The sequence below is a fragment of the Hemicordylus capensis genome, chromosome 3, assembly GCF_027244095.1.
Source record: "Hemicordylus capensis ecotype Gifberg chromosome 3, rHemCap1.1.pri, whole genome shotgun sequence".
Classification (NCBI taxonomy): Eukaryota; Metazoa; Chordata; class Lepidosauria; order Squamata; family Cordylidae; genus Hemicordylus; species Hemicordylus capensis.
Genome location: NC_069659.1, coordinates 79,968,480 through 79,980,685, shown reverse-complemented (window position 1 = coordinate 79,980,685; position 12,206 = coordinate 79,968,480). Strand labels below are relative to the sequence as shown.

The following is a 12,206-nucleotide window of genomic DNA, read 5'->3' as shown; positions in this document are numbered from 1 at the left end:
CCAATATTGTACTAGGTGTTGTATAGAAAACAAAAAATACACAATTTCTGCCAGAAAGACAATTTTCCATCAGTCTGATGAAAAGACAGGCCTATAATTCTCAAGTAGCAGATAGATCCTCTGAGCAGAATAAACATGTTTTATTATCCAAATTTAAAGTAACAATCAATTCCCCCCCCCCCCGTGTCTACAGACTTATATTTGCTTTATTACAAGAAAAAGAAAACAGGCAGGTAAATGCAGAAGCTTTCCATCTAGGCTTTTGATCTTTAGCTGAAAGCCATCTAATAGCCTGAGAAGGATTTTGGTGACAGTTGTGGTGAGAGGAGCTGTCACTGGGGTTTTGGTGACAATCCATTATGCCAGCCCATTAGGTGACAATGCCTTAAGTGGGGGATCCATATAAACTCATATTTCATCATAGAAGATCTTTTTCACATGTAGTTCCAGAAACATGACTGACTAGTTTCTTGGGATGGGGCCATAGCTCAGAGGTAGAACATCTGCTTTGCATGCAGAAGGTTCCAGGTTCAATCCCTGGCATCTTTTGATATGCTAAAATCTTGGGAAAGATTCCTGCCTGAAACACTGCAGAGGTCTTGCCAGTCAGTGTACATAAAATTGAGCCTAACTCAGTATAAGGCAGCTTCCTATGTTCCTATGACCTACAATTTGTCTTTGACCACTTCCTATAATGTGGAACCGTACTCTTCCTTCAGCATCTGGAAAAAAAGTGATATAGTAGCTGAACAGTGTCGGAACTGCTTAGTAGAAAGTATTGAACGCTTTAAACAGAAGTGGAGGAGGAATAGGCAGGAATGGGCCACATCAACAACCAAGTGTTGTTTTTTAGATTGTGAGGGATCCATCTTATTCATTTATTATTTCTCTGTGTTAACTGCCCTGAGCCATTTTTGGAAGGGCATTATAGAAACTGAATGAATGAATGAATTGAATGAATGGTGTGCTGCTTTGAAACACTGAAATTTTGGCTCAGTTCTATTCAGAACATCTACTTCTGTAGGTGGCACTGTATAGGTGGAACTCAATATTTGCAAGGGTTCTGTTCCGGGCTGCAGCTTCGGATATTGAAATCATGAATATCAAGTTAGAGAAGCCTATGAGATTGCAACAGTTAGGTTCCTTGTCAGCCGAAAATGGTTGGAAAATTGGCCAAATTTCAGGGAGGGGGGAGCTTCTTACCTTGCTCTGCTGCTGCTCCTGAGTTGTGCTGCAACCCCAAATTGGCCAAAAATTGGCATTTTCTTCTATTTTTTCACAAAAACGGTATGCATTTTGTTGCTCTGTCAAAAAAAATGGCAGCCAGAAATGACCTCTGCCGACATTTCCAATCAGCTCCAACCTGCAGATATGCAAGGTTGGCATGTGGTTTTTTTTCCCATGTATGCTGAGGTTGGGTGTCTTTTTCCCGACTGTGGATTCACAAATCTGCAGATATGAAATACACGGGTAACGAGGTCCACCTCGTGGACTGGGCAGCAAAAGAGACCAGTTCAGCTGTGATGACAGTAAGAAAAGTAATTATTTCCATAATTTTTGCATATTCAAATACTGTCAACAAATAGCTATGCAAAATTCACATATGCCTGAAGTGAGGCAAGCAGCCTTTCCAAAGGCCATTCTACACTCTCATCTCACTGTTCTGGCAAGATAAACTCATATTCATATTCTGTGCATGCCAAGAACTTGAGAGTCAGAACTGCATCAACACATTGAAAAATAAGCTGAGGCCATTTTTCAGCTCATACTTGTGAATTTCAGCAGCGAGCTAAGCAAGCTTGGGGAGTGAAAATGTAAACACTCCCATGCTAGCACATGTCAAATCCCATATAATAAATGAACACAAGGTTTTAGAAAACTAACATATGTACTCCACAGTGCACTACAAATATCACAAGGGTTTCTTTATTCTAATTAGTGGTGTCCAATACCAGAATATTAAAACAATAAAACAACAATTATACACAATACAAGAATCCAAAAATCATTAAAATAAAAAAATAAAAAAACACAAGCAGGGATAAGGGAACCAAATGCCCTATAAAAAGATCAGTTTTCAACTATCAGCAAAAAGCGAATAGCGGCGGGGGTCGGGAGATATAGCAAGCCTCTCATGGTAAAGAGCTTCAGGATGTGGCCACCCTAGCTTAAATATTGCATGATAACCAGTCTATAGCAAATATTTCAAGAGAGTTTAAAAAAACCAACCCACGACCAACTGATATATTCAGTACACAAGACGTTATAATTTACTCATACAACTGCACAGTCTCATGTACCATCTCATGGTTGCAAAAATCACATGTAATGGACAAAGTTTCTCAGACGTGCAAACTTTGAAAGTAAGCAGCAATTTTGACATAGATGCACTTTCAGTCCATCACAAATTTTCTATCAATTGAAACAGCCAAGTGAGGGGAATGTAGCAGGCCAGGGGCTGAGTACTTCAAACCAATCCGCCTTGACAGGACCCGCAGTCACTCTGCTTTGACAGACCAGTGTGGGTGCTCACTGGAGGCTCTGGTTGTCCTCAAAACTACAAGCTGTCACAACTGTCTTTAGATTATCTAGCCTAGTAGCTTCTGCAGTTCCCAACTAACCTGCAGACTCCATAAGCAAAAGGCCGCAATAATTTCACTTCCTTCTAGTAGTGTCACACAGAGTTATACATTATCAAAGCTCTGGGTACTCTGCTATCTCTGCTGCTGCTGCTGCTTCCTACCATTGAGATTAGACTCCCTTGAACTGCTGCTGCTGCTGCTGCTTCCCACCATTGAGATTAGACTCCCTTGAACTTTCAGATCTATATTTAGCTCACCTTCACTCATTCTGCTTCCTCAATTTTTGCATTTCTAACTTTCTTTACAACATCTCAGCCTCTTTGGCTCATGTCTTCCCTCTGGCTCGGGATGACTCCAGTCATGTACTTTCTCTTCCTATGGAGAAAATCTCTGTGGTAGAATGTCTGAATAGATGCATTTAATATGGCTCACTAGCTCAGCAATTTTCCTTAGCCTACTCATTAGCTTCCAGTGGAGGCAAATAAAATGCTATGAAGAGGGAACATTCAGAGTAAAATATACATGGAATGATCCTCGGTGTATAGTAGGGATGTGCAAAACCTCTAGATGGGATTTCATTATCAAATCTGTAAAACCTGAACAGGAAATAAGTCCATAGAAAATCCATGTGCCAATTTGATTTCCAACTGATTTATTTGCATACTCACAAGATTATCAAATAATTACTGCAGCTAAAGCTCCTGAATATTCTTTCTTTCTTTTCCAGGCTTTGTGCATTCTGGGTTTTGTGGTCTTTTTGTAAACATATTTTCCCACCTGTGCGTATTTCTTGGAACTTGGTGATAATGCAGGATATGATATTGAAATACTGTGAAGGTAAAAATACTGTTGACTTTCTTGGAAAACATGAAAGCATGTTCTGGATAAATAAATATGAAAATGTGTAGATTCCATCAAACCTGCTAGTTGTTTCAGAACATTGTTCCACTTTAATGGTTTGAGAAAAAAATGAGTTTCAGAAAAATTATCCTTTTAGCAGATGTTGGTGGGCACCAAAGTATCGGGCTCTCAGTTCCACATGATACAGTCTTCATATTATGAGAGCAAAAGAAAAATTCGACCAAGCTTTCTTGCACCCAGCAGATTCAGGGAATTATTCAGAACCAAATTTGCAAGCATGAATAACAAAAGGATCACAGTACAGTCAGACTTAAGACGATGAGCCTCTTCCCATGATCACTAGAAAGCAGGCTAAGAGAGCCTAGCCTGCTTTCTAGTTATCATCAGAATCAACTGGGCTTGTGGGCGAGCCTGATGGTTCCACAGTGGCTAGCCTGCCTAATCCTCCCTCCTCTTAAATGAGGTTAACGGTACAAGTGCTCCATTAACTTTGTTTTTTTTTTATCATGTGCTGCTGCGGCATGCAACAACACACAAGTAGACCTCCAACCGGGAGACAACAAGCCTCCCAGGCTTGGGGTCCCCCCAGAATGCCCATGTACTTGCACGGGGCATCCTGTGACTTCTGGGGGCCTGGTAACCCCCGATCCTCACAGCCCACACCGGTTCCATGATGGGGCTGGGTTCCACACCAGTTATGTGGGTGGCCGATCCAGCCACCCAGGGCTTCACACCTGATCATCACCAGTGGGCTAAGCCTGCTCTCTTTACCCATCCTCCCGGGGCCTACACACTGCTAGTATATCGAGCTCTATGTTAGGGGAAACCAGAGGACTAATGGAAGCAAGTCTTTTGAAAAGTAAGAAATAAAGTTTATTTGGTAAAAGTATGGTATTTGGATACTTTGATAGCAATCATAGGAACATAGGAAGCTGCCATATACTGAGTCAGACCACTGGTCTATCTAGCTCAGTATTGTCTTCACAGACTGGCAGCGGCTTCTCCAAGGTTGCCAGCAGGAATCTCTCTCAGCCCTATCTTGGAGATGCTGCCAGGGAGGGAATTTTAAACCTTCTGCTCTTCCCAGAGGGCTCTATCCCCTCAGGGGAAGATCTTACAGTGCTCACACTTCTAGCCCCCCTTCCATATGCAACCAGGGTGGACCCTGCTTAGCTAAGGGGACAAGTCATGCTTGCTGCCCCAAGACCAGCTCTCCCCTCTCGTATGTCTGTGTTTCTAGTATGCAGTTGGGAAGGAATTGAAATAGGACTCTCATAGGTCCTCCACTCCGCCAGCACTTGGTTGAAATATAATCTGCGTGTGGATAATAATGCCAAGAGGCAGAATTTAAGGCCAACTATGGTTCCAGTCCTCAAATCCCTTTGCAGGCATATGTTTGGTTCACCACCAGCTGCAACACAGGAAGCTTCTTTATACTGAGTCAGACCCTAGGTCCATCTACTGTATCTCAGTATTGTCTACACTGACTGGCAGTGGTTCTCCAAGGCTTCAAGCAGGAGTCTTTCCCAGCCCTACCTGGAGATGTTGCCCGGGAGTGAACCTCAGACATTCTGCATGCAGGCAGATGCTCCACCACTGAGCTACAGCTCCACTCCCAAGCAGATTATTTTATAGCAGACAGTGCTCATGTATCCATCTAACAACCCATCTAAATGCAAACCAAGGCAAATTCTGCTTAGCAAAGGGGACAAATCATGCTCACTGTCACAAGACCAGCTCTTCTCCTCCAATGCAGCAACAAACTCACTCAAATTGCCCATCCTTGGTATAACTCAGATTAACCCACTCACATTTCTTTTTAGCTTGCCGAGTGACCTACGGTCACATGTTTAGAGCCTGTAATGATGGAAGTATGAAAAGAAGATGCCCTCCTAGCAAAGTACAAGGGGGGGGGTGTCTCCTTTTTGCCACTGTGGGTTTACTCAATCAACAGCTTTCAGGGACCGAGCAACATCTGAAAACACTTATAAACTGGTTTTCACTACAGAAGACATTATTAAGGCCTTTGATTTCAAAGTTACACCCAACAGAATTCTGTTTTTTGGAAGTGACCAATTACTTCCAATGAAATCTATGGACACAGCCAAAGTATTTCAGTTGTAGGGGAGCAACAGCAGGAGAGAGGGCATGCCTTTACTTACCTCTTGCCTCTGGGAAGCCCAGAGGCATCTGTAGTGGTCACTGTGGGAAACAGGGTACTGGACTAGATAGGCCTTGGGCCTGACCCAGCAGGGCTCTTTGCATGTTCTAATCAACAATAGCACCCCTACTCTGCTTATACAGTCCCAACAAAACAACCCACCTTCTCCTCATGTGAGGTGGTGACCGATGCCACATGGGTGGAGGTGGCAACATTCTTCTCGGAGGAGAGAAACGCCTGGGAACTGGCCTAGGCCGAGGGGCCAGGACAGCGGTGGCGGTGATTTCCTGACCATCAATCTGTCCTCCATCCATGTGCTTCAGCGCCTTCTCTGCATCATCTGGATTCTCAAATTCTACGTACGCATAACCCTTGGAGAGGTGCAGGTTGAGCCTGTCGACTGGCATGTCAATCATTTTTATCTTCCCGTAAGTGGAAAAAATTTCCATGATGTGATCCTTGGTAACGTTTCTCGTGAGTCTCCCAACATGCACTTTGGTAGGTTTGGGTGATGGACTCCTCCTCTTCCGTTCCTTTTCATCTCTCTTGGGCGGTTTAGACTTGGAAAGGGAATGCCTTCTGTTGTCATGCCTGCGCCGAGACGGGCTCGGAGAGCCAGAGGAGCTCCTGGAGCTGCAAGAAGTGCTGGAGCTCCCAGAATGGCTTGAGGTGGAAGAGGAGCTGGAGCTGCTGCTGGAGCCAGTGCTGGAGCTGGACCCTGAACTTGAGGTGGAACTAGACCGGGACCTGGTGCTGCTGCTACCACTGGAGGCACTGTGCCTTTTGCGTGTTTTGTCATGACCCCGATCCTTTTCACTCAATTCTTTTGTGGCTGGTGCCCAGGGACAAAGAGAAAGGTAAGGGGGAAAGTAAAGGCATACCTGGCAATGCTAGAGTCTGGGCAGAAACGTGAAAGAGCAAGAGAAAGAGACAGAAAGCGTAAAAAGTGTTTTCTGTGTCCAAAAACAGAAACAATTTGTGTTTTTTCCCAACACTTTTGAAATGTTAAACTTTTGAAATGTTAAACTTTGGAAACAATATTTGCAAGTATAAAATAAAATAATAGCAAAGGACACTGCAAACAGTTTGAATACATTTAATAGTCTGTAACACGGATGGTTTAATTATCAATGGGCCAAAACTGCTTTTATATAAATGGAATGTGAGCTTTTGTTCCACAATATACAAACAAAGGAGATAACATATTGAAGAAATATGGTTTAATTGTGCAAATGCTGATGGTAACTTCACAGTTTATTGTCTGTCTAGAGCTAGAGTTTTCTGCAATGAAGCAAGGAGTAGTGTCTTGCATTGCTGTTGCTCACTGCGAATTTTCATCCTGACAAACAAGTTGATAGGTGACTGAGAAAGCTCTTTGCAAGATCTATTCAATGAAGCACTGTAGTCTAGGTGAAAAATAAATATCTTAAAAAGCATATCAGACAGACGTACAGAACTGTATTTAGTAAGTCCTTTAGAAGTTGTGCAAACTAAGTTTTACGTGCCCTCCATAGTTGCTTTCTATACAGCCTGGTACTAGGTGTGTATGAGCTGGCTCGGTTCAAGCAGGGCTCAACAAGTTCAGAGTTGAACTGGGCCTGGTTGAAACCAAGCCAGCTCAGAGTAAAGGGGGATCCAGTGATGATTCTCCTTTACTATTACAGGCAGGGCAGGGGGGCTTTCCTACATATAGAGGTGGTGGGAGGGGAGTAAAAATGTACTTACAAGTATGAGCCATGACTGCATTGGTGGCAGCAGAGGCCATGGCTCCCCCCACCAATCCCCAGTGGCCTCCCCCTGAGTAGCTCAGACCAGTTCAGGCCCAATTCAGGCCTCTGAGCAGGCATGGAGGTCACTAAAATTGCCTCCACACCTGCAAAGAGGCCTGAACTGGGCCTGAACTGGTCAAAGCTACTCGGGGAGGCCAGTGAGGGTAGAAAGAGCCACTGCCCCACCTCACCCCCACAGCCACAGCTGCTGCTCAAATTTGTAAGTACATTTTTACTCCCATCCTGATCCCTCTATACATAGGAAAGCCCCCCTGCCCTGTACTGGCAAAGGTGAATCCTCACTGGAATCCCGCTTAAAGCCAGTCGAGCCGGCTCAGTTAAAACTCAAACTGGTTCCAGCTTGACTGGGCCAAAACCAAGCTAGACTGAATCAGCTTGAATCCAGTCCAGATTCAGACCAAACCAGCAAATTTTGTGCACACCCCTACCTAGTAGTTAACAAGTTGCTAAGACAAAGGATTTTTTTTTAAGGACTTAAAATTAATGCATGGTGTATCTTCCCAACAGCCAAATTATGTATGCATCTGAAAACACTTCTGGCTAATGAGAAACACAAAGAGGTCAGTCACACAATCAAAATGTGTGTTCTACCCAGGTTTGGGAGTGTGTGTGCTCCCAATTTTGTGTTGCAAGGAAAGAGGAAAACCCGGATAGAAGTGATTGTGTGGAAGAAAGGTAGGAGGAAAAACTACCCAGGTTTTCCTCCTTCCTTGCTTCCACACAACCAAAAAATGGGAGCACACAGAGCTCCCAAACATGGCTAGAACACAGATTTTAATTGGGTGAATGACCTCAAAAACTTACAATTGCACAGTCTGCTGATATGCTTCCAGCATATCATGTTGGTCTATGTACACCTAGGCTCAATAACGACAAGACACATGTGATTAGGTGAACTATGGCCACTTTTATTATCAAATTACAATAACCTGCAATGAGGTAATTAGAATTAGAGTGTGGGTACACCCTCTGTGGGTCCCTGACAGATGGGGTGGTATAGAAATAGAATGAATGAATGAATGAATGACACACCAGTGTTATGGAAAAAGTGCTGGTGCTTCTGAAGTTCAATTAACAGCTCCATCGCTCATGTATCCCCTTCCTCCAGAAGACCTTTGTGACATTCTGTGGGTCTATGTGTAGCCCTCAGGGACATATCTTTGGGAGAAACAGAGTACTTCCAGGGAAAGGGAATATTATTGAAATTTGCCTGTCCCACACAAGCACTTAGTATAGAACTCTTCAGAAGAACTGTGCTACACTGATACTTATCCCATCACAGTGGTTCCTAATTAGTATGGATGTCAACCACTATTTATAAATAATGTGACTGTGCTCAGAATGAACATATTCACTACCTCAGATCCTGAAATATAATTGTATTTTCTTAAAGAAATAAATAAAATAATAACTTGCTTCCTTCTAATCAAATAACACTTGTGATTTTCAATTAAAATGGTTGTTCATGTGTATCAGGTTCTCAGGTCTGATACAGTCAGCTAGTTGTATCTGACATGAACAAGTAAGTATTGAAAAACAACACAGTGGATATCTAATTTTTTAAAAAAATCAATGCAAAAAAATCTATCAGGAAACAAATTTTTTCTTTCATTTGGCATTTTACTGTTTACATACCAGTTTATATACATACATCTTAACTTTTAATAATATTGTCATATGCTGTCATATATGTCTGAATATCATAAATATTAATTTAGTCTAATGAATATATAGTTATTCTTGCATAAGCCCAGCTGAGGACTGAGTCTCACTTATACATAACTGATGGCAGAATTTCACCTTTAGATTTCTATTGAAATATTGGTATTCACTCAGTATTTTAAAGTTTCTATCATTATTTATAATTGTGCCATAATGAAAAAAGTTCCCTTTGTTAACAGTTCCTGTTAACAATAGACTGCTTCAGTGGTTATCTTATTTTTACATTCTTTGAATTTTTACCAGCAGAGTCTCCATGCTGTTGAAGCATCTTGAAGCTCATTATGTGTTAAGCAGCAGTTGAATACAATAAAGCTAGCACAGCCACTTCACCACCACTACCACCCCCAATTTTATCTGGTGATTTTTGAATTAAATCTGTTTCTGGTTAGAAGTGATGCAAGGTAGAAGGAAAAAGAAAACAAAAATGTCTTTTACTTCTTACAAATATCTGAAAATTTAATTGCCCACAGTGAAAGTAGAAGATATGAAGATAAATGAGATGTTGGCAACAAATGGCACTACATTCTGAAAATAGATATGTATAGTAATAGGAAAAGTATGATCAAAATATATCCTTGAAGAAGATCAATCAGTGGTGCCTTCTGTGCTTAAACTTCTCAAACTCTCTATAGGCTGTTATATATACTTTTCACCTCCATAGGTTCAGCAACAGTCTTAATATGTACCTGATTCAGTACACCAATTCTCAGTTGTATCATGAATCAAGCACTGTTTGGCCCCGAAATTCTTCTCTAGATCAGAAATGTTAAAAAAGATCCTGTGCATATGTGGACATGGTTTGGCAAACCAGGCACACAAACCTAGCAATTTTGTAGCAGTTCTTTCATTTTAAACTCTTCTGGTTTCTAGGTGAATTTGTCTTTAGAATGGAGCATTTACTTTCAAGATAATTATATTTCATGGCTGGTACTGTGGGGTGAATGCAAGGTATCTGAACCTTGTCTTAAGGGGACAATACAGTAGTGTGGATGTATGCAGCACCATTGGCATCCTCACTTCAGGTTACAATCTGGGATGCGAGAACTCTTGAAAAAGAAACTTTTTCTAAACAGCCAACAAAAAAGAAACACCCCTTTTAAATCTTATGCCAGTTCTGAGTAAAGACAAAGAGAATTTGTCCATCACTCCTAATTAATATGCACAATCCCCTAAGAAGTTCCCATGTGCAACTCCATTGAAATGCATGAGAGCTTTGCAGGAGCTATGGAATAGCTTTATACAGGAAAGCTTCCCAGTGAAAATGTGTCTTACAGGTCAGGTCCATTGCTCTTCCTCTCTCAGGGAATGTGCTACTGAGGAAAGCTGTCTCACCTTTCTTCATATTAGGCCAACTATCCAGAAAATCCACCTATCTCTTCACTGCTAGCCACTCTTTTGAGACTTGTGGCATTCATAAATCCTGTTTAATGAACTACAACAAATTGGCTTAGGCTGTGGAATATTTTTTTACAGAAGATCTCTCTCTCTCTCTCTCTCTCTCTCTCTCTCTCTCTCTCTCTCTCTCTCACACACACACACACACACACACACACACGCATTCCCTCAACTCCTGCTATAAGCTTCCAGTGCCATCTGCTGGGCCACTGTGTGAAACAGTATGTTGGAATAGATGGGCCTTGGACGTGATCCAGCAGGGCTGTTCTTATGTTCTTATTTTAACACACACATTATGGGGCCATTCACACAACCTACCGGGTGGGCAGGAAGGCTTTGCAAGCCTTGCTTTCTCCCCAGACAATTATCCTGCTCTTGGTGGGAGCGCAGGGTGTGCTCCCACACAATCCACACTGCTCCATGCAGCGTGGAGCATGATGTATTACTCTGTGGCTGGGACTCACTATGCTGGCCTCCAGGTATCCCACAATGCACTGCAAACTGAGAGCAGAACATTAGGGGATTTCCCCAAGGGACGGGTGTTCTAGGCCCCCATTTCTGTGTCAGCACAAGCTGCAAGTAGCCTGTTCTGACACATGATCCTGGCAGCTGGTTTAAGGGTGCGTTTACACCCTTAACCTGGGCTAAGAACTGGGCTTCAGCACTGGGTTTGGTGCTGTGACTCCATTGGGATTCACATGGATCCTTGCGGTTCTCATGGACAGCCAAGCCCAGGCTGCCTAAGGCTTGTACTGTGTTGCCGAAGCTTGGGGAGGCAAGGTGAACTACCAAGACTACAGTATAGGATACCCATACCATATCACATCCATATTGCTTAAATAACAAGTTAGTTAAGGGTGTGGTCCTTAGCAGCCACAATTTCCCAGCATTTTGGAGCTTGAGTGAACATGAAAAGCCCTTAATACAGCATGTTATATCAGAAAGGTTTTGTTAATGGAATTTGATTACATGCTGAGAAGGCTATGCCTACAGCTTTCTGATCAGGTCAACTTAAAATTGAAACAGCAAAATGCAATGCAGGAAAAAGAAATAAGAAAACTGATGATCAATAAGAAATGACACACCATTTAGAAGGTCCTTTCTGGTGATATGCTGCTGTCAGAGTAGACCATACTTAGGTGGAGGAACCAGTAGCTTTATTATAATTAGCAGCATCTAATATCATGACCAGCAATTGCCATGTTTATGGCAAGGACAAATCTCCATCAAAATATAACTTGTGAATGACTTGGGAAAAGGTTATCAACATTGGTTTAGTTGTAGTCCGCAGTGATAGCAGTATGTTAGAGCCCCTGGTGGCGCAGTGGTAAAACTGCCGCCCTGTAACCAGAAGGCTACAAGTTCGATCCTGACCAGGGGCTCAAGGTTGACTCAGCCTTCCATCCTTCCGAGGTCGGTAAAATGAGTACCCAGAATGTTGGGGGCAATATGCTAAATCATTGTAAACCGCTTAGAGAGCTCCGGCTATAGAGCGGTATATAAATGTAAGTAAGTGCTATGTGTGTTGTTTGAAGGAGATTGGTCTAGCCGCTTTGGAAGCCATTGAATGGTCCACTGGTTTATGTTTAAATTTTGCATATGCTATTATTAACTACCTTCTCTTAATAGTTTATTTGGTTTATTGGACCAGGTATTTTATAATTATTCAATAATTTAGGCTATGGACAGGATGTG

The 12,206-nt window shown here is 42.3% G+C and overlaps 1 protein-coding gene across 1 annotated transcript; it reads right to left on the bottom strand.

Annotated features, from left to right (window-relative positions):
• Nucleotides 1–5,711: 5,711 nt before the first annotated feature.
• Nucleotides 5,712–7,369, bottom strand: LOC128350493 (RNA-binding protein with serine-rich domain 1-like). The gene is made up of 2 exons (XM_053308917.1): nt 7,330–7,369; nt 5,712–6,436 (listed from the first exon to the last, which is right to left on the bottom strand). The coding sequence occupies exons 1-2, from the start codon at nt 7,367–7,369 to the stop codon at nt 5,712–5,714; spliced, it is 765 nt and encodes a 254-aa protein (XP_053164892.1).
• Nucleotides 7,370–12,206: the final 4,837 nt, after the last annotated feature.

Excerpts from the sequence above, each read along its gene's own strand:
- LOC128350493 (XM_053308917.1), bottom strand. The coding sequence starts at position 7,369 with ATGGCCTCTGCTGCCACCAATGCAGTCATGGCTCATACTT. Across the intron at positions 6,437-7,329 it reads TGCAGTCATGGCTCATACTT|CCACAAAAGAATTGAGTGAA; the intron begins GTAAGTACATTT and ends CCTGGGCACCAG.